This window comes from Pelobates fuscus, chromosome 1 (assembly GCF_036172605.1).
Source record: "Pelobates fuscus isolate aPelFus1 chromosome 1, aPelFus1.pri, whole genome shotgun sequence".
Lineage (NCBI taxonomy): Eukaryota > Metazoa > Chordata > Amphibia > Anura > Pelobatidae > Pelobates > Pelobates fuscus.
In genome coordinates, this window is record NC_086317.1 from 377,153,376 (window position 1) to 377,174,232 (window position 20,857).

General features: G+C 41.4%; 1 protein-coding gene across 2 annotated transcripts in view; it reads left to right on the forward strand.

Moving 5' to 3' along the window:
- Positions 1-20,857, forward strand: part of GTF2F2 (general transcription factor IIF subunit 2) — a 239,614-nt gene that overhangs the window by 122,263 nt on the left and 96,494 nt on the right. For both annotated transcript variants that reach the window (XM_063425989.1, XM_063425990.1), the window contains one exon: positions 20,507-20,606. In XM_063425989.1, the coding sequence (XP_063282059.1) occupies positions 20,507-20,606 (100 nt within the window). The remainder of the gene's footprint in view (positions 1-20,506; positions 20,607-20,857) is intronic.

Consider the following 20,857-nt stretch of genomic DNA (forward strand, 5'->3'; position numbering starts at 1 on the left):
GAACTGTAACTAGCTGCCAGTTGCAACATTAAGATATCTTCAAATAGCTCTGCAAGCTGTCCAACTCGTTTACTAGAAAACTTCCCCAATATGCGGGTGAGGCAGCTGTGCAATCTGTGAGCATCGTAATGGGGATACATTCTAGAATTAATTAAAGCCCTGGAGAAATCTTCACTTAACTTCTAGAGGAACTGAAAGGAAAAAAAAAATTATATATATATATATGAAGTGCTAGAGTTTGAGGCACGTTTTTGCTGTCTTCATTTTTATATAATTACCTTGGGACATTAAAGAAAAATAAACTAAAAGGATGGCTGGTTCTCGGCACTTCTCTTAACTATCCTAATATACAGGTTTTTTTTTTTCTTTTTAGCTACAATCATTTTGAAATTGCTGCTGATTGCAACTGATCCCTGTGAAAAGTGCAAATGCTTATAACCTCTTTCTTATTATTTAAAAAAAAAAAATGAGATTTGAATTGTTTAAATTTATAAATATATTTTGTTCAACTATTGAAGTTTTTCTGATCACAACCTCTGCTAGCAGCTTCACTTACTTTTAGATAGTTGACGTTCTTATGGGGGCAACAGTTTCCGAGTCCTATCTGACCTTCAGGGATAAACAGTTTTTCCGCTCTTTGCCACTGCACTACTAGGAAGGTTTAGCCAGGGAGGTGGTGATAGGCAGAGATAATCAACTGACACTCTAAGCTTATCACTGGCCACCACTTGAGAAGGATGGTATGTACTATTTATCTCAGTGTTAAACTATTGTTATACAGGCAGCAGTGTCCAGGCGCCGTCTTACGTTCTCACACAGTCTTCTGAATGGGGGACTATCTCTCAGCCTATGACTGTCTCCCAGCCTGAGGCTTCCTCTTTTAAGTCTCAGATAGCGCTGGAAGAAGCGGGGTTGAGCGGACGGCTGCCGTCTAGCTAACACCGATATGAAGTTATTATCCCATGTATATATTAATGTTGTACTGCAAGTACAAGCAGATTACCTCTACCAACTTGGGTTTTTCAAGACTTCGTTTTGCCATTTTTCATACTTGCAACACCTGAGACTTTTTATTTTATTTTTTTTAAATAACATGTAACCTCACCTGTCTAAAACGAAACATAATATAATATGAAGAAATACAAATATAATAAAGATGCTTTAAAAGTCTGTCAATGTCCTACGGAATGCTATGATTACTCAGAAAAATTACTCCTCCCTCTGCAATTCAGATAAATGGTGGAGTTTTCTGTGGGTATGAAACAGCCTAATGAATTTTATCATTTCAGAAATTATCAAATGACAATAATTGTACAACGAGTAGCTACTCTGGTCTTTAGAAGTTTCAATCATGACACCATGTAAATATTAAAAACAAATATTTAATATTTCCATAATACAAAATTTACAGTTGCATAATTTAAATTAACAAACACTGCAAATTAAATCATGAATTTAAAAACAAATTGTTCTTTTTGCTTTTAAAGCGTTACTTCAATAAAAAAAATCAGTAGTTTTAAGAAAACTATGGTTTTGATTCAAGTAACCCATGCAGTGCTGGTTTCTTCATCCACCTCTGGTCCACAATTTTTCACAGAATTCACATTAGTCTTGCATGGCAGAAGATAAGTGGCAAATATAACAGATAATATATATATTTAAAGGGACATTATAGTCACCAGAACAACTACAGCTTAATGGTGGGTTTATAGTGAAAATGGTGGGTTTTCACTATAGGGTCAGGAATACATGTTTGTGTTCCTGACCCTATGGTGATCCTTTAAAACAGAAAATATATAAACTCTGAGAATGGACAAAAACGTAGAGCAACTCCGTAGCTTGCCCTTTAGTAAATCCCATTCAGGTCTCAAAATAGTTTTTGCCAACTTGTACCATTACTGAGTGAACATATACCATTTGCATATCAGTCTGATCCCACCACAATCAAAATCCTGACCAGTTCTTGTTGCACAAGAAATATGGCAACCGAGGGGGCGTGGCCTGACCGTCGAGAAGACTGGACGTGTCTCCTTAGGGCTCCGCTCTGATCGCGCCCAAAAGCTCACAAAAGCGACCTCAATTATTGTTTTTTCTCTCCCCATATTGCTCCCTACCATGGAGAAGAGGATCTCAAAAAAGCAGACGAGGAAGGTCTCGGAATCTGGAGGTTCTGTCTTGGACCTCCTCACGGCACCTAGGCAAGGCCGGCCTGAGTGTCAAGATGGCGACGGGGGTTCCTCACAGGCCTCGCCTCGTCGGAACAGGGAGGCCTCCTCCGCTGATCAGGACACGATACTAGCTAAGCTGGCAGAAGTCCGGACTTACCTCGCCGGTGAAATCGCCAAATCGACGGCAGTCCTGCAGGCCGACATTGGCGCCCTTGGGGAGCGGACCGCGAGGCTGGAGGAACGCATGGACGCCACCACGCTGGCTTACAACGCAGTAGTGGACCGGGTTAATCATCTTACTGCACACGCGGTAGAAGCAGACCTGGCAATGGAGGATATGGCGAATCGATCAAGGAGGAATAACCTCCGCATAAGGGGCCTGCCGGAAGACAGGGGCGAAAACCTGCAAGAGCTGGTGCTCTCCGTCCTGAGGCCTCTCCTTCCGGACCTCCCGGAGGAAAGTTGGCATATGGAGCGAGTGCACCGGGCAATGCGTGCACTGAGAGTTGAGGGGAACGCCCCGAGGGATGTCATAGTCCGGTTCCTGCATCTGGAATTCCCGGAGGAATACATAACTGTAATCAGGGCGATGTATCATAAGGTGAGGGCACAGGTACTGATAACTGGAGCCCCACTGAAACCATTTAGACTATATAACGGGACCAGACAGGGGTGCCCGCTTTCCCCTCTTCTCTTCGTATTGGCACTAGAACCCTTGTTGCAAGCAATACGCAAACACCCGGACATCAGAGGAGTCAGAGTAGGGGATAAAGACTTTACCGTCTCAGCATATGCGGACGACGTCCTCCTGACCATAACAGACCCGGCCGCTTCGATGTCGGCACTGCAAGGGGTAATAACAGCATACAGGGAAGTGTCCGGATATAGAGCGAACATTCACAAATCCAGCGCTCTGTCAGTGGGCCTTTCGGAGACAGAGACAAGGGAAATACAGGAGACCTACAATATGACCTACAATATGCGCGTGGACAAAGACTCCTTGACGTATTTAGGTATTCACCTAACGGCAGAACCGGAACGTTTGTATACTGCCAACTATACTCCCATGATCAGGGCATTAATAAGGGATCTGGAAAAATGGACGGAAAAAAACATCTCCTGGATAGGACGGATCAACTCTGTTAAGATGAACATCCTCCCGCGTCTTATTCCGGTTTCAAGCACTACCTGTTCGAATTGCGAAAGCGCAACTGTCACCACTACAAAAATCGATAGGGGATTTCATCTGGCAGAATAAAAGACACAGAATATCACGAAAAATACTGTATAGACGCAAGGATAGAGGAGGGCTCGGCCTACCTAATCTATATTTCTATTATCTTGCAGCCCAATTGACGCAGATAGCCATGTGGCACTCCCCACCGGGAGAAAGAAGGTGGGTAGAGGTTGAGTCTATGTTGGTAGGATCGGATATACCCCAATTCACAATGTGGGTCCCCAAGGAACATCGGCCTATGATAAGAGTGACTTGTCCGGCTATACTCAACTCGCTACATATCTGGGATACGACCAATGCCAAGTACGGGTTAGCGTAGTCTCCCTCCCCTCTCACCCCCCTACTTAGAAATAGAGAGTTCCAACCCGGCATGGCTCCAAGGGACTTCCGAAACATAGAGAGAACCGGTCTACAACGGATCCATCAGTTATACCGCGCTGGAGAGAGAGTACAGTTCGAGGAATTACAACAAGGCAACCATTTAACACCGGCGGATTTTTTTAGATATATCCAGATACGGGACTTTGCTCGTAGGCCACATATTAGAGCCGCAGCCCAGAGGAAGCTGACGTTTTTTGAGAAAATGTGTTCGGATGAAATGGCACCTAAAGGTATGATTACACTCTTGTATGCACACCTTAGTACCGAAAACAAAGAGTGGGGGAGTTTGACATACACTGAGCAATGGGAGGCGGATTTGGGAGAGGTCCTGGAAGGAATCGAATGGCAGGAGATATGTGTCACACTCCAGGAACAGACATGGAAGACTATGTTCAGGTTGTATACTACGCCAGTAAAATTATACAAAATGCATAAACTGGACACGGACGATTGCTGGAGAGGCTGCGGATCCCGCGGAACGTACATCCACATGTGGTGGGACTGTTCGAAGATATGCGGCTTCTAGAAAGCGGTGGAAGATCTGCTGAAACAAACTTTTGGTAGACCCCTGAAGATGGACCCCTGGACATACTTGCTGAATAGAACGGTTGAAGGATGGACTAGGAGAGAACAGAAACTAGCTCATAAGATAACTCTAAGTGTCTAAAACCAGAAGGTCCGGAGTTCTCAGGAGTGATCTCTAGGGTACGTGACTGTAGGATTATGGACGGCTAGGGTGACGGGAGCGACGGTGTCTTTCCAAAGACTTTGGGAGCCATGGGACAACAGCCTAGTGGGCTCGAGCGGAGACTGACGGGGTAATGACCAGAGTAGGGACTTGGTCCGCTTAATGGACCCCCACATAAAGCGATTTGGATGTGCTCCTGCAGAATGGGAAGTTCTCCTCCCCCCCCTTTTCTCTTCTCCTCTCCCTTTCTTCTTCTCTTTTTCTTTACTAAGCTAACTCTTCTCGCTCTCTTTCGATATTCTTACTTCTATATTCTGTTTCCTGCCTTATAACTTTTCTCTTTTTACTCTTATTTTTATTATCCCTTGATTTCCAAGGGACAAGTATTTTTTGCGCCAGGCATAATCAAGCTGCCGGAGGTGCTGGGAAGCCCACGAGCAGGGGTAGCTATAAGATATGAGGTACAAAGAGGGGCCCCAACTGTAGGCAATATGCCTAACATATGAACACTCCCTTGATGGGGCAACGATTGTGCAGGGACACAGGAGGGACCCGTATGGCCTACTTGATTTGTTTTATTTAACCATTTGCAATGTTCATACTGGCTTCTGCGTAAGCCCGACCGTTTCTGTGCAGTTGTTGCATCTGTTGAGTGAAAATTTAAGAATTTTAAAAATCCACGATAGGGGGCAAGGCATAAAAGGCTTCAAAAAGGCTGATCATGTGAACTCATGTTACATATTGTATTTCTGAGAATGTTGTCTTCGTTATTGGCTTCTGCGCAAGCCTGTATGTTATATTGTACTTGCTATACCCATCGTATGAAAAAATAAAGAATAAAAAAAAGAAATATGGCGACCCCGGACAAATCATTTCGGCCTGGTCAGCGAGGAGTTGTGGATACTCCTCTAGGCACGGGGTCCACGTCTGGATTACCCTTTTCCTTTGGGGAGAGCCAAGTTAATGCATTGCAACAAAAAAGCCAAAGAATATGAGAACTCTGAGAACAGACAAATGCTTAGTAGGCCGAAACGATCGTACTGGGTTGCTGTGTCTTTTGTGAAAAAAAGAACTGCTGACATTTTGGTTCTGAACCTCTTATATAAGGATGGAATCAGTCTGATGTGCAAAAGGTATGGGTTTAGTGTTATGGCACAAGTGAGCAAAAACTCTTTTGAGTAATGAGCGAGGATTTACCAAAGAGCAAGCTACTGCGTTTCTCTGAGCTTTTTTCCGTTTTCAGTGTTCTGATATTCTCTGTTTTTGTAATAAATATATGAAATAGTTGTATGATAAATTACATATTTGGGGTTTGTATGTGCAGCGTTTTGCTTTGAAAGGCTGCACTTACGGAGATAACCCTCTTCTGTTGAAGGGTTTAGTCTATCACCGGCATCTTTATTGATTGTCCTACTTACATGCAAGTGACAGGTTTGTTCTATATTTTTTTTTTTTCTCCTCCAGTATTTCTTTCCGATTAGCAGTAAACGATTTTGAATGCCCTTTGCTCCATAGCGTTCACAACAACCCTAATAGCATGCTTTCAGCAGGTAATTCCCTTTCATTGCTTTCTATTCAGAGTAGCAAATCATGCCACCTACTTAAGAAATTAAGTGGTTTTGGCAAATTGGTGGTTTAAGAGTAAATAGTAATTTATGCATCATGCAGTACTAAATTAATTTAATTTGTTTAGTTCAAAATGCTGTCTCGAAACGTGTGTGCCACAGTAGGCATGGCGTAACCAAATATGCAGGCACATATCGTAAGCCTGCTTGTCTGTTATTCTGGAGGTTAAACGAACCAGTCTAATTATTAGAGTGACAAATGTTTCCTTCCTCTGTTATAGATGAATTACAAGACTTATAATACATTCAGTGATCTGCAAATGCTGGCAAATATAAACACTGAATGTTTGAGGTCTGATAGAACAAGATAACTACATAAATGTGCTCATCCATTTAGGGAATAGCAAACTTTTATACCATGACAGGTGGTTTGATTTCTTATGAAGAAAATCATGTTTTGAAAAAAAAAAATTCCAAGTTTTTATAGTGAAGATCAATAACTATCCATATTATAAAGCATTCACTATTCATATTTTGTTTCTGGGGACAAAACCAATGTTTTTATCTTTGGACCGCAAACACAGCTAAACTTACTATAGATTTGGTAAAGAGATGTTTGTAGTTTTAAAACAAATAAAATAATGTTGGACATCCATATGTCCCAGAACTATATAATACCATGCCCTTTATTATATTTGTAGTGACTGCTCAGATGCTAGAACTGTCCCAGTTGAGGACACCATAGCATTCACTAAATTACATCCAGACTTAAAAATTAAAGGCATTGTTCAACAATGTCTGGGTTTTGCAATTCAGGTGTGAATGGGCCTCCTTATTCCACCACCTGTCATGCCCCCACCCATGGCCAGCCAGGGGCGCCTATTAATAAAAGAAAAGGGTGAGGACAATTTAATTCTCCCCCCTCCCACCCCCTCTCAGCAAGTGTTTGGAATAATAATATAAGGTGTTGTGGAGCCTAGTGTCCTCCTTCTGGCCTTCACCCATTGGCAGGTGGTGAGGGACTCGAATTATAACATTATGGTGTAGTCTGTTTGGGGTGGATTGGGGCCATAATTGTAATATTAAAGTATACATATTGTGGGACAGCCCTCATACAGGTTTCCTCCACTATTCATATTATTTATAAAGCGCCAACAAATTCCATAGCACTGTGCAATAGGTGGACTAACAGACATGTTAGTGCTATGGGTCCTGCTCAAACAAGTTTGCATTCTAGAGGATGAGATTGAGACCTAAATCTGTGCCAAGCCTTTGTATGGAGGATAATTTTTTTTGTGTGTGTGTGTCCTTTTCAAAATCAAGGTTTTTTTTTTTTGCATTTCATTAGATGTTTCGGGAAATATCATTTCATTAGATGTTTTTGCAAATATCCTTGATCTATTTTTGCATGTCTAAAATAGAAATAAACAGGCAGCAATCTCACAGCAAAAGGCTTAATACTGAGAAACACATTTTGTTTCCATGGCGATTGGATCTTATTTATCACGTTGTCCTAGAATTACACTTCCCCCACCCCCCTATATATGCAATTATCCAATTGGAGTATGCTAAAACAATATTACAATATTGGATTTGATCATAAGATCATTCCTATTTAGTTGTAAGTGAAGATGTGAGACATGTATATTTTCAATTTGTATTAGTAAAATAGTTTGTGAAACTGGTCTCTGTATCTATCATTGCCAAAGATGGACAGGCTAATATTTAACTCCACTTGTGCATTATGTAACTGGCACCAGATGGAATTATACCCAACGTCTCTACAGACATGGTGTAAATACAACAACAAGCTATAGTGATTATGGTCCTTATAATGCCTCTTTAAAGTGGAGCCTAAGAAAATCTGCCTTGTTCTTTATTTCGTATGCGTAGTCTTACTTCCCAAATAAAATGCTCTTTCTTTGGTTTTGACCACAAACAAAAAGTTTGTCCCTAACTTTTAAATCATTACACTTTGCAAATCTGTAAAACAAGTTAAGTAGTTTGATCATCATTTTCATTATTTTGTTTATGCAGCATTACTGGTGTAGCACTTTTTAATAATCTAATACATTTGCAACAAATTACTCATTTTGACACATTAAGGGTTTTTCACAAAAACAACAACGAATGTAATGTTTATAAATGTCTAAATTATATACCACTACATCAGAAGTTCAGCTTGGTGAACGAACAATTAAAAATAATTATTACTAAAGGCACCTGTGCAGTGCATGTTAATTAAATAGTAAATATACTTGACAAAATAGGTGCTGTTCTTGCATAAATACAGAAGTAGACAAATTTGCTAAATACATTGTAGGTATAGCACACAGGGCACAATATGCTAATGCAGTCAGCCTGCGAAAAAAAAAAATCAGAATAAACTGCTCATTAAAGACCCAATTGTAGTGATTTGAGAACCAAAATACAAAATGTAGAGAAAATATCAGATTTGGAAAAATTCTCAAATCTGCTACAATCATAGTTTTGGCTACTTTAGGTAAAATTTTACAATTTAAATCCAGTTCACTACCATTTGTTAAATGGGCAAACCTGTGTGTTTTAGACATTGTATTTAGCTAATAAAATATTTGTTTAGGGATTGGACAAGGCAGACAAGGCATTCATGTTTGGTTTTATTGAAAAGCAATACTCGGACAGTCGGTATGCTTTAAAATAGGCGGTATAGATCACAGGTACTCTTTCTAAGATTGAGCACAAGTTAACAGAGCTTAGCCCCGTAAACAGACACCTAAACCTAAATAAGCTATATGTATAGGTCAGGAACCAAACTTAGACCCAAGACCAACAGTGTAATCCTGACCCACAGAATACCAAAGTAGTTTACATCAAACTTGCCATAGTACATTATCTGTGAATCTGGTAATGGTGGGTGCTGTTTAATTATGGGTATGATTTGTTAAAGCAATTAACTCCTATAGACCAGAATAGTCAAACTGAAAGCACAGCTGAATTGGAGTTTTTTTTTTTTCTAAATTGTCTATATTTGCCTAAAATAGAAATGTACACACTTTAATGAATTGCCCGGTTTCTTTCCGTGTATAATTGTTTTTTCTTCTTGTTTTTGTTTCCAAATAGTAAAGTTGTGTGTAAGGAATTATGTTGCACACTTTACCATAAAAAAAAAATAAAAAAAATATTTGTTTAGGGATATCAATCACTCAAAATTACATAGTGTCGCTTTACAGAGATTACAATCTCATCCGTTCTGTGCAAGACAAACTGCTTTATTTTATTATTTTAAAAATGTGTTTAGCTATATAAACCTTTTATTTCCTTGAATTGTCTTTAGAGAGATTTAAGCACAAAAGAACCAAATCTACAAGAACTGGTTGTCATAGTCTTACAAAGCTCTTTGTGCGATATATCAGTGGTGATAGTTAGAAAAGATGTGCACACAGTACAGTGGATCCACAATGACGTGTCTGCAGTTCAGACCAGTGACATAATGCAATAACAGCTTTCTATTCAGTAAGGTTCTCATTCTGTATCTAGTGCTGAACCTGAAGCGTTGCTGAAAGCTTTCTAAGCATGGCATTGCTTAATAATAGTTGTAGAGGCAGTTACAGTTCCACTTGTGCTCAAAGATCTGATGAGGTCCTATCATTATCAGAAGGTATCATGCATGGCCAAGTCCTGGTCAGAAAGAAATTTGGTATTTAGAAAGCACGATGTTACTAAAACTAATTCACAATGAGCATTAGTCACTTGTCAAAATAAAATGAGATACACTCACTCTGGTGCGTCATTCCAGACACAAACCAGTAGTTATGGAGTCCTCATATTGAAATGTACTTCAATCCCATAACTTAAAAAAATATATATTTTCTAAGTGACATTTTCAAACGCTACTTTTTTTTTTTTGTAGTCCTAGGTATGTAGATTTTTGTGGTAAATATTCACAGAATATACAGCAACTCTAGGGGAATCCTCCTACCTCTCTGTAACTCACTGATTTCATAGAAGCAGTTTAAATGATGACACATTTAAGCAATATGCAAATAAAACTTATTTTTCTTTTCATGATGTGAGATATGCCATTTTATATTATCTATCTGTACCACAGTTGACCCCCCCACCACCACCTATATCTACAGGTTGCCAACTGTGCTACACCTTTAAAACATGCTGTAGATGTGAATGTATGTGTAATACAGCTACCCTTATGCTCTTCTGCATTTCTCTTGAAAACTATTTATGCCTATGAGCTGCTTTTTCTTTTTTTCATATTGGTGATCAAGGATTGGCTTAGTGCTCTTAAAGGAACACTTTAGGCACCAAAACAACTTTAGCTTAATGAAGTAATTTTTTGTGTGTAGATCATGCCCCTGCAAACTTACGACTCAATTCTCTGCCATTTAGGAGTCATTTTGATTATGCAGCCCATGTCACACCTCCCTGCATGTGACTTACACAGCCTTCCTAAACACTTCCTGTAAAGATATCTGTTTAAACATCCCTTATTGCACATTCTGTTGTATTTAGAATTTTGCTTCTCTTGCTCGGTTAATAGCCTTCTAGACCCTTTAGGAGCCTCCTCTGTGTGCTGAACATTGATTTACAGAGCAAGAGATAAAAACATCTAAAGCGAGTTAAAGTAGCTCTGTCACCTCCATTTTATAAATTCGTATTTAATAAAGATAGAATTTTCATGAAATACTCATTATGATTGTGTTATAATTTCACTGAAATTCCTACCCAGTCAAGAGAAATACAGTCTCATTACATAGAGATTAATATGTAATTGGTCTCCCTGTTTGCAGCTATAACAGCTTCCACTCTGGTGGGAAGGCTTCCCACAAGATCTTGGAGTGTTGCTGTGGGGATTTTTGCCCATTCATCCAGCAGAGCATTTATGAGGTCAGGCACTGATGTTGCTCAAGAAGGCCTGGTTTGCAATCTCCATTCCAATTCATTTCAAAGGTGTTAAATGGGGTTGAGATTAGGGCTTTGTGCAGACCAGTCAAGTTCTTCCACACCATAATTATCCAAACATGTCTTTGTGGACCTTGCACTAAGGCACATTCATGCTGGAATAAAAAAGCACCTTATGCTGAAGCATTAAGATTTCCCTTCACTGGAAAGTAAGGGGTCGAGCCCAACCCCTCCTGCCGCACAGTTTTGTGCTGATATTAATGCCAATGGAAGTTTGGAATTCTTCAGCTGTGGAATCAGCAGAGCATTGGAGACTTTTACGCACCATGTCCTTCAGCACTCTGTGACTTTGTGGTCTTCTGCTTCGTGGCTGAGTTGCTGCTGTTTATAAATGCTTCCACTTTGTAATAATACCTCTTGCAATTGACCTTGGAATATCTAGCAGGGATGAAATTCCACAAACTGACTTATAGCACAGGTGACATTATATCACAGTACCATGCTTGAATTCACTGAACTCTTCAGAACAACCCATTTATTTCCACACATGTTTCTAAATGCAGACTGCATGGCTAGGTGCTTGATTTTATACACATGTAGCAATGTATTTGATTGAAACACCTGAATTCAATCATTAAAGGGACATTATAGTCACCAGAACAACTACTTAATGTCTAATGTCTTAATGGCTCCCTTCAGGCATTTTCATGTAAACACTGCCTTTTCAGAGAAAAGGCATTGTTTACATTGCCTCTAGGGACACCTCCAAGTGGCCACTCCTTAGATGGCCACTGGAGGGCTTCCTGGCTCAGGGCTGCACATTAGCCCTGCCGTTCAGCGTCCCCACGCTCTGCATGGAGACGCTGAATTCTCCTCATAGAGATGCATTGATTCAATTCATCTCTATGAGGAGGTCCTGATTGGCCCCATTGCTGATTTCAGCCAATCCAATGCTTTCCCTATGGGAAATCTTTTATAGGGGCGGTTAAATTGTGGGTTAAACACTATAGGGTCAGGAATGCATGTTTGTGTTCCTGACCCTATAGTGATCCTTTAAGAGGAGTGTCCCAATACTTTTGTTCATGTAGTGCAGGGGTCCTCAAACTACGGCCCGCGGGCCAGATCCGGACCACCAGGGTCCTTAACCCATCTCAAGGAACCAGGGCCACCCGATGGGCCCTATATCTTCAGGGGCCCAGTCAGCACTGCGGCCATGCAATAGCGCGAGCTGGCCCCTTTTTTAAAAATCGCAGCCGCAAGTAGTGCTGGGAGGAAGTGATGGCCGGTCACTTCCTCCCAGCTCCGAGAGAGAGAGATATGTGTGTGTGCAGGCAAGCTGCGGGTGTCACGCCGACTCCCATGAGCCACAGCCACCCTCCTGCAAAAAAAAGGTAAGCAAAATTCGCTATGTATGTCATATGTAGGGCCGGTGCAAGGATTTCTGCCGCCCTAGGAAAATATCCATTTTGCTGCCCCTTCATGCCACTCACTCACTGACACACACACACAAAAACTCACTGACAGACATATACACACACACTCACTGACAGACATACTCACTGACACACACACAGAGAAACTCACTGACAGACATTCACTCACTGACCAACAGACATTCACTCACTGACCAACAGACATTCACTCACTGACCGACAGACATTCACTCACTGACCGACAGACATTCACTCACTGACCGACAGACATTCACTCACTGACCGACAGACATTCACTCACTGACCGACAGACATTCACTCACTGACCGACAGACATTCACTCACTGACCGACAGACATTCACTCACTGACCGACAGACATTCACTCACTGACCGACAGACATTCACTCACTGACCGACAGACATTCACTCACTGACCGACAGACATTCACTCACTGACCGACAGACATTCACTCACTGACCGACAGACATTCACTCACTGACCGACAGACATTCACTCACTGACAGACAGACATTCACTCACTGACAGACAGACATTCACTCACTGACAGACAGACATTCACTCACTGACAGACAGACATTCACTCACTGACAGACAGACATTCACTCACTGACAGACAGACATTCACTCACTGACAGACAGACATTCACTCACTGACAGACAGACATTCACTCACTGACACGTTCACTCACTCACTGACACGTTCACTCACTCACTGACACGTTCACTCACTCACTCACTGACACGTTCACTCACTCACTCACTGACACGTTCACTCACTCACTCACTGACACGTTCACTCACTCACTCACTGACACGTTCACTCACTCACTCACTCACTGACAGACGTTCACTCACTCACTCACTCACTGACAGACGTTCACTCACTCACTCACTCACTGACAGACGTTCACTCACTCACTCACTCACTGACAGACGTTCACTCACTCACTCACTCACTGACAGACGTTCACTCACTCACTCACTCACTGACAGACGTTCACTCACTCACTCACTCACTGACAGACGTTCACTCACTCACTCACTCACTGACAGACGTTCACTCACTCACTCACTCACTGACAGACGTTCACTCACTCACTCACTCACTGACAGACGTTCACTCACTCACTCACTCACTGACAGACGTTCACTCACTCACTCACTCACTCACTGACAGACGTTCACTCACTCACTCACTCACTCACTGACAGACGTTCACTCACTCACTCACTGACACGTTCACTCACTCACTCACTGACAGACGTTCACTCACTCACTCACTCACTGACAGACGTTCACTCACTCACTCACTCACTGACAGACGTTCACTCACTCACTCACTCACTCACTGACAGACGTTCACTCACTCACTCACTCACTCACTGACAGACGTTCACTCACTCACTCACTGACAGACGTTCACTCACTCACTCACTGACAGACGTTCACTCACTCACTCACTCACTGACAGACGTTCACTCACTCACTCACTCACTGACAGACGTTCACTCACTCACTCACTCACTGACAGACGTTCACTCACTCACTCACTCACTGACAGACGTTCACTCACTCACTCACTCACTGACAGACGTTCACTCACTCACTCACTCACTGACAGACGTTCACTCACTCACTCACTCACTGACAGACGTTCACTCACTCACTCACTCACTGACAGACGTTCACTCACTCACTCACTCACTGACAGACGTTCACTCACTCACTCACTGACAGACGTTCACTCACTCACTCACTGACAGACGTTCACTCACTCACTCACTCACTGACAGACGTTCACTCACTCACTCACTCACTGACAGACGTTCACTCACTCACTCACTGACAGACGTTCACTCACTCACTCACTGACAGACGTTCACTCACTCACTCACTGACAGACGTTCACTCACTCACTCACTGACAGACGTTCACTCACTCACTCACTCACTCACTGACAGACGTTCACTCACTCACTCACTCACTCACTGACAGACGTTCACTCACTCACTCACTGACACGTTCACTCACTCACTCACTGACAGACGTTCACTCACTCACTCACTCACTGACAGACGTTCACTCACTCACTCACTCACTGACAGACGTTCACTCACTCACTCACTCACTCACTGACAGACGTTCACTCACTCACTCACTCACTCACTGACAGACGTTCACTCACTCACTCACTGACAGACGTTCACTCACTCACTCACTCACTGACAGACGTTCACTCACTCACTCACTCACTGACAGACGTTCACTCACTCACTCACTCACTGACAGACGTTCACTCACTCACTCACTCACTGACAGACGTTCACTCACTCACTCACTCACTGACAGACGTTCACTCACTCACTCACTCACTGACAGACGTTCACTCACTCACTCACTCACTGACAGACGTTCACTCACTCACTCACTCACTGACAGACGTTCACTCACTCACTCACTCACTGACAGACGTTCACTCACTCACTCACTGACAGACGTTCACTCACTCACTCACTGACAGACGTTCACTCACTCACTCACTCACTGACAGACGTTCACTCACTCACTCACTCACTGACAGACGTTCACTCACTCACTCACTGACAGACGTTCACTCACTCACTCACTGACAGACGTTCACTCACTCACTCACTGACAGACGTTCACTCACTCACTCACTGACAGACGTTCACTCACTCACTCACTCACTCACTGACAGACGTTCACTCACTCACTCACTCACTCACTGACAGACGTTCACTCACTCACTCACTGACACGTTCACTCACTCACTCACTGACAGACGTTCACTCACTCACTCACTCACTGACAGACGTTCACTCACTCACTCACTCACTGACAGACGTTCACTCACTCACTCACTCACTCACTGACAGACGTTCACTCACTCACTCACTCACTCACTGACAGACGTTCACTCACTCACTCACTGACAGACGTTCACTCACTCACTCACTCACTGACAGACGTTCACTCACTCACTCACTCACTGACAGACGTTCACTCACTCACTCACTCACTGACAGACATTCACTCACTCACTCACTCACTGACAGACATTCACTCACTCACTGACAGACATTCACTCACTCACTGACAGACATTCACTCACTCACTCACTGACAGACATTCACTCACTCACTCACTGACAGACATTCACTCACTCACTCACTGACCGACATTCACTCAACATTTACCTCCCTGGGGTCCAGTGTGGGGCAGCCTCTCACTCCTCCTGCCAGCCATTTAGAATGCAGGGGCTGGAATGATGTCATATTCCGGCTCCCGGCATCACAGAGGGCGCGCAAAGGAGTGTTGGGAGGCTGCAAGAAGAGCCTTCCTCGCCGCCTTCCTGCTCCGTCCCCCTCTCACCGGCATTTGATGGCAGAGCAGGCACCTGTATGTATGTGTATGTATGTATTTCAGTGTGTATGTATGGATTTGTATGTGTATGTATGCATGTCTGTGTGTATGGATCAGTGTGTGTGTGTATTTATGTCCTTATGCGTTTGTGTGCATAGGAATTTGTTAATATTTTTTATAGTCAGGCCCCCAACAGTGTCTGAGGGACTGTGAACTGGCCCCCTGATGTAGTGCATGTAACCTGTATTTTTTTTTCACTACTTAAATACATACCCAATATAATAACATGGCTGATAAATTCACCACTGGAGAGTTACATTAGGCTGAATAAGTGATGTTTTGTAAGCCCATCGCTGGGCTGGGTATAAACTGATTCAGACAGGATATGAGCTTCAATCTTCTCATCCTTATTGTGAAAGGGTACTGCATGCACCTGTATGGAGAATCATTATGAAGTGGAGAACTTCGACATATTGTCTAATTTTAATTAAATAACACGTTAATATGATTGTGCCATACATCATGTCTAATAAATATATATAATACGCACATGTATTTCAAGAGTGTTACGGAACCATTTTTTCTAACCTGCATTAGATTATTTCTAAATTTTAATTAGTTTGTGATGGATTATGTAGACATTACATAATCACTATTATAGTCAATACATTGTAGCGGTTTAGCTAGAGAATGCGATTTAATCTGACTGCACATCTCTGAGAAATGAGCGTTATAAATGTCGGCAATGATACATTCTAATAACTTCTATGTATATATATTTTTCAGGTGTAGAAATTTCTATTTGCAATCATGCTTGTAGCTGTGAACTCCTTGTAAAACTGTGATGCATCTCTCTCCTGCTAGAAAGGAATGGAGAAGCTGATACAGCAGTGCACAAGTGTATCACATACATATATAAATTATGAAATGCATACTAAAACACTTATTTTCTAACACAACTGTTATTTCTTTCTAGAATTAAACCCCAGAGCAGAAAAGTAAAGTCATAAACAATAACATTGAATACGGCAAAGAAAATAACGGGGGGGGGGGGGGAGAAACAATCTAAAGCTTCAATCCTTATTTCAAGTGTATTATGGTGTGATCCGCTGTCAGAGTGAACCTGTCATTTTAATTTTTAGAGTTCTCAAATGCTAACTGACATATGATGTGAAATGGTTATAGGTTAGAGCAGCTTTAAAAAATGAATTCCCCAGATTCTGAAAACTTGTACATGCACAACTCCCACTAAATTCTGTACTAAGTGTGCGAATCAAAAATGATAACACTGCTATTACCATTTGTCACATGTTGGATCTTTTTGGGGGGATGAGGGATTAGCTCAAGGCTTGATAAATGTGTTTGGAATCTAGGAGCCAGCTAAAGTTAGGAGCCAGTTTTTTTTAACCCCTTAAAGGAAAACTCCATTGCCAGGAAAACAATCCGTTTTCCTGGCACTGGAGGTTCCCTCTTCCTCCCACCCCCCAATCCCCAGTTGCTGAAGGAGTGAAACCCCCTTCAGTCACTTACCTGAGGCAGCGACGATGTCCCTTGTCGCTGTCTCCTCCTAATCGACGCTCCTCCTACTGTCTCCGTCGGCCGGTGGGCGAGACTGATCCCGCCCCCCGGCTGAGGAGACCTAATGCGCATGCGCGGCAATGCCGCGCATGCGCATTAGCGCTCCTCATAGGAAAGCATTGAAAAAGATTTTCAATGCTTTCCTATGAGGAAATGAGCGACGCTGGAGGTCCTCACACAGCGTGAGGACGTCCAGCGACGCTCTAGCACAGATAATCTGTGCTATAGAGCAGGAAGTGACCTCTAGTGGCTGTCTAGTAGACAGCCACTAGAGGTGGAGTTAACCCTGCAAGGTAATTTATAAAAAAAACTGCAATAATTACACTTGCAGGGTTAAGAGTAGTGGGAGTTGGCACCCAGACCACTACAATGGGCAGAAGTGGTCTGGGTGCCTGGAGTGTCCCTTTAAGGACACATGACGTGTGACATGTCATGATTCCCTTTTATTCCAGAAGTTTGGTCCTCAAGGGGTTAAACTAACAAAGTTTCATTTTCATTGCGAAAAAGCAATTCTTAAAGGGACACTATAGTTACCAGAACCACTATAGCTTGATGTAGTTGTTCTTGTGAAAGTCCTTGCTGATTTTTTAATGTAAACACTGCCTTTTATCTAAACGCTTGACTGATTACTCTGGTGGTATGCCAGGTCAATCCTAGCACCATAACCACTACATTGCATTGTTATGGTGCATGGCGTGTTAATGAGGCACTTCAGAAATCAACTGTAGGAGCAGACTGAGCATGTCTGAGGTGCACTGTGAATTGGTATTTGTCACAAGCGACCAAAGCTCTATAAAATGCCCAACTGGTGTCAACAGCTTAAACCGGCACAGCTATCCATCATTAAAGACCGTCTATGTTGTAGTGAAAGTGCTGCAATACTATATTAGTTATATTATAGTACTATAGTATTTATAACAGAGATTTGAATATTAGCACTCACCCTCTTCCCCCACTGAAACAATGTCAGTAATTTACTATTTTACCTCTAAATAATCAAAAACAATAGTTTTTGTATTTTTTGTAAAAAATTTATTATGTCAGCAATTATCTGCTGATGAACTGGACTACATTTCCCAATGGATGGAACACTACTGCTCCTTGCCTATTTAAAGCTTTTATAATAACAACAACAGAGGTATGAGATGAGTGTCACTATCAGAAATGGCCATTCCTCATTACTTTATAATTATAAAAGGAATTTTCTTTCTTTGTACCAAAGGAAGCTGAAGGTACACTTAAATGAATCAGCAGCAGAAACCAATGTATGTATTACCATTATGAATATAGTTTTTGCTTCCCTACTTTAATTGCACAACACTGCAAAATGTATCGTTGCTTATGAAATAGGACAGTGATGATTTACTGTGTGGAATTGTTCAAAAGAATCATACTGCCAGTTAGCTAGAACAATAGCATCCTTCTGGAGTACAAATATCTCAAGGCTACCGGATATGTAATTCAAACAAATTGCTTTATGTATTGCTCTTGTAGAATGAGCCAAACAAAGACCTTGATAGAAAATTGTCTATATAGCACTGTTAAAATGTAGATATGCATGTGTGTTTCTTTAGATACACATACATATTATGTATTACATACTGTTACTAATCTATATAAATTGTTGGTCAGTTACTGTAAAATAATTTGCCTTTATTTATTTCATTGGTTTGATTAATCCTGATTTTCAGATTTAAGTTTGTTGGGCATGTTTCACTTTGCATTAGATAAGTTTTTACAATGTTATCGTAAATGACACAATATATTGTATAGCAGTTGCATCTCTGCAATAACCTGTATTATTAGCATTGTTTGTCAGTTTTGGATATTGGCTATGACATAAATAAGCTGCTTGGACAGGAAGAATTAATGGAAAGGAGCATGCTTGAAATTTAACTTTTGCCGCTGGTGATTCTCGATGCACATGGTAGTGGGTCATCCCAGCACACGTGTGTTGAGATCACAAGTTGTACAGCAAGGTCTTCACCTAGGACAGAAATGCCCTGCAGTTGTCTAGTGTGTCTGAGATAGCGTGACCATACTGACTCCTCCTCTCTGATGTATTGATAAATGTCTTTCTATAATGTTAATTGCATTGGAATTAATTCCATTGTTCTCTGGTAGAAAATGAAAAATCTCCTTGCGCTCTGTTTGTGACTTGGCAATCCGATCACGCCAGCCAAAATTAAAAAAGGGGTGGGGCGGTGGGGGGAGTTCATAACCCAATAACTTTTAATTAGTTATCAGTTTATAAACAAATCCCAGAGTTAATAGTTATGTAAAAAATTGTATAGCTGCAGTGAACTGTTAAAATCAGAATTTATTCTCTTTTCTTGTTTATTTCTGAAAATGTCGACACATTTTTGTCTGCCTATGAGTTTGGTAAAAAGGAAAAAAACTTTTTGAGGAGTAAATGGTGGTTTATAAGGTCAATATGCAGTTTCATGCAACACTGATGAATGAGATGGCATCATGCTATAGTAAACTGCTGTTCTAGCTCATGGTGTATTGGACCTTGAATACACCATGTTTTGATCAGTATAGAATAGCCTAACTTTCTATTTTCTAAAAGGAACAATATAGTGTCAGCAATACAAAGTTTTCCTGACACTATAGTTTTGAACGGCTGTTTTGGTCCCCGGCCACCCTTGTCCCCCTTTTTTCCAGCGCAGTGCAGGTCTTGTCACAGCTGGCATTGTTCCCACTGAGTCTTCTTGGCTAAGATCATCAAACATGAGGGAGAAAAAACACTGTGCTACACTAGTCAACCTCGCCTCATAGAGATGCATTGAATCAGTGCATCTATGTGGGTAAACGTGTGCAGCACTGACCCAGGAAGCATCTATAGTGGCTCTCTGATTGACGGCCACTAGAGGTGTTACTTGCCACCAATTTAAAAACACTGACTTTTCTCTGACGTTTAAAAGCCTGCAGGGACAGGCAGCAGACACAAGAATAATTACATTACACTGGTGTCCGTTTAATTTATGTATTAGATTTAATTTTGTAAAGCTACATTATTCTTTTTTCCCCTCTGGTAATTTAGAAAGAAAGTTTGTATGTTTTACAAATCAAGTAACTAAATAGGATTTTGTACAGCATCTGTTTTTCATAATAGCATTTTTTTTATTTTTTTTTTGCAATTTCAGACGACAGATAGAAGAATCTTCAAAGCCAAAGAGACAATCACAGCAAATTGAAAAAGCTATAACAACAAATTACAAACCTGTAGCTAACCATCAATACAATGTAAGTATCTTTTAAAATGAATCAATATCTGCTTGTGAGTTTACATACCAGAAGCCCTTATTCCAATGGATATTTTGATTTTCTTGAATAGAGGTACTTGTGCCAAGTTTTTAAATAAAATAAATACAAAAACCCCTTTTTACTGTCTAAATTTGAAATATGAATACCTTGGGGTACAAGAATAAAAGAACGAGTGCATGAGTGGTAGCCTTGTGCATTTTGAGCTTGGAGCATAATAATAAGCATTGTAT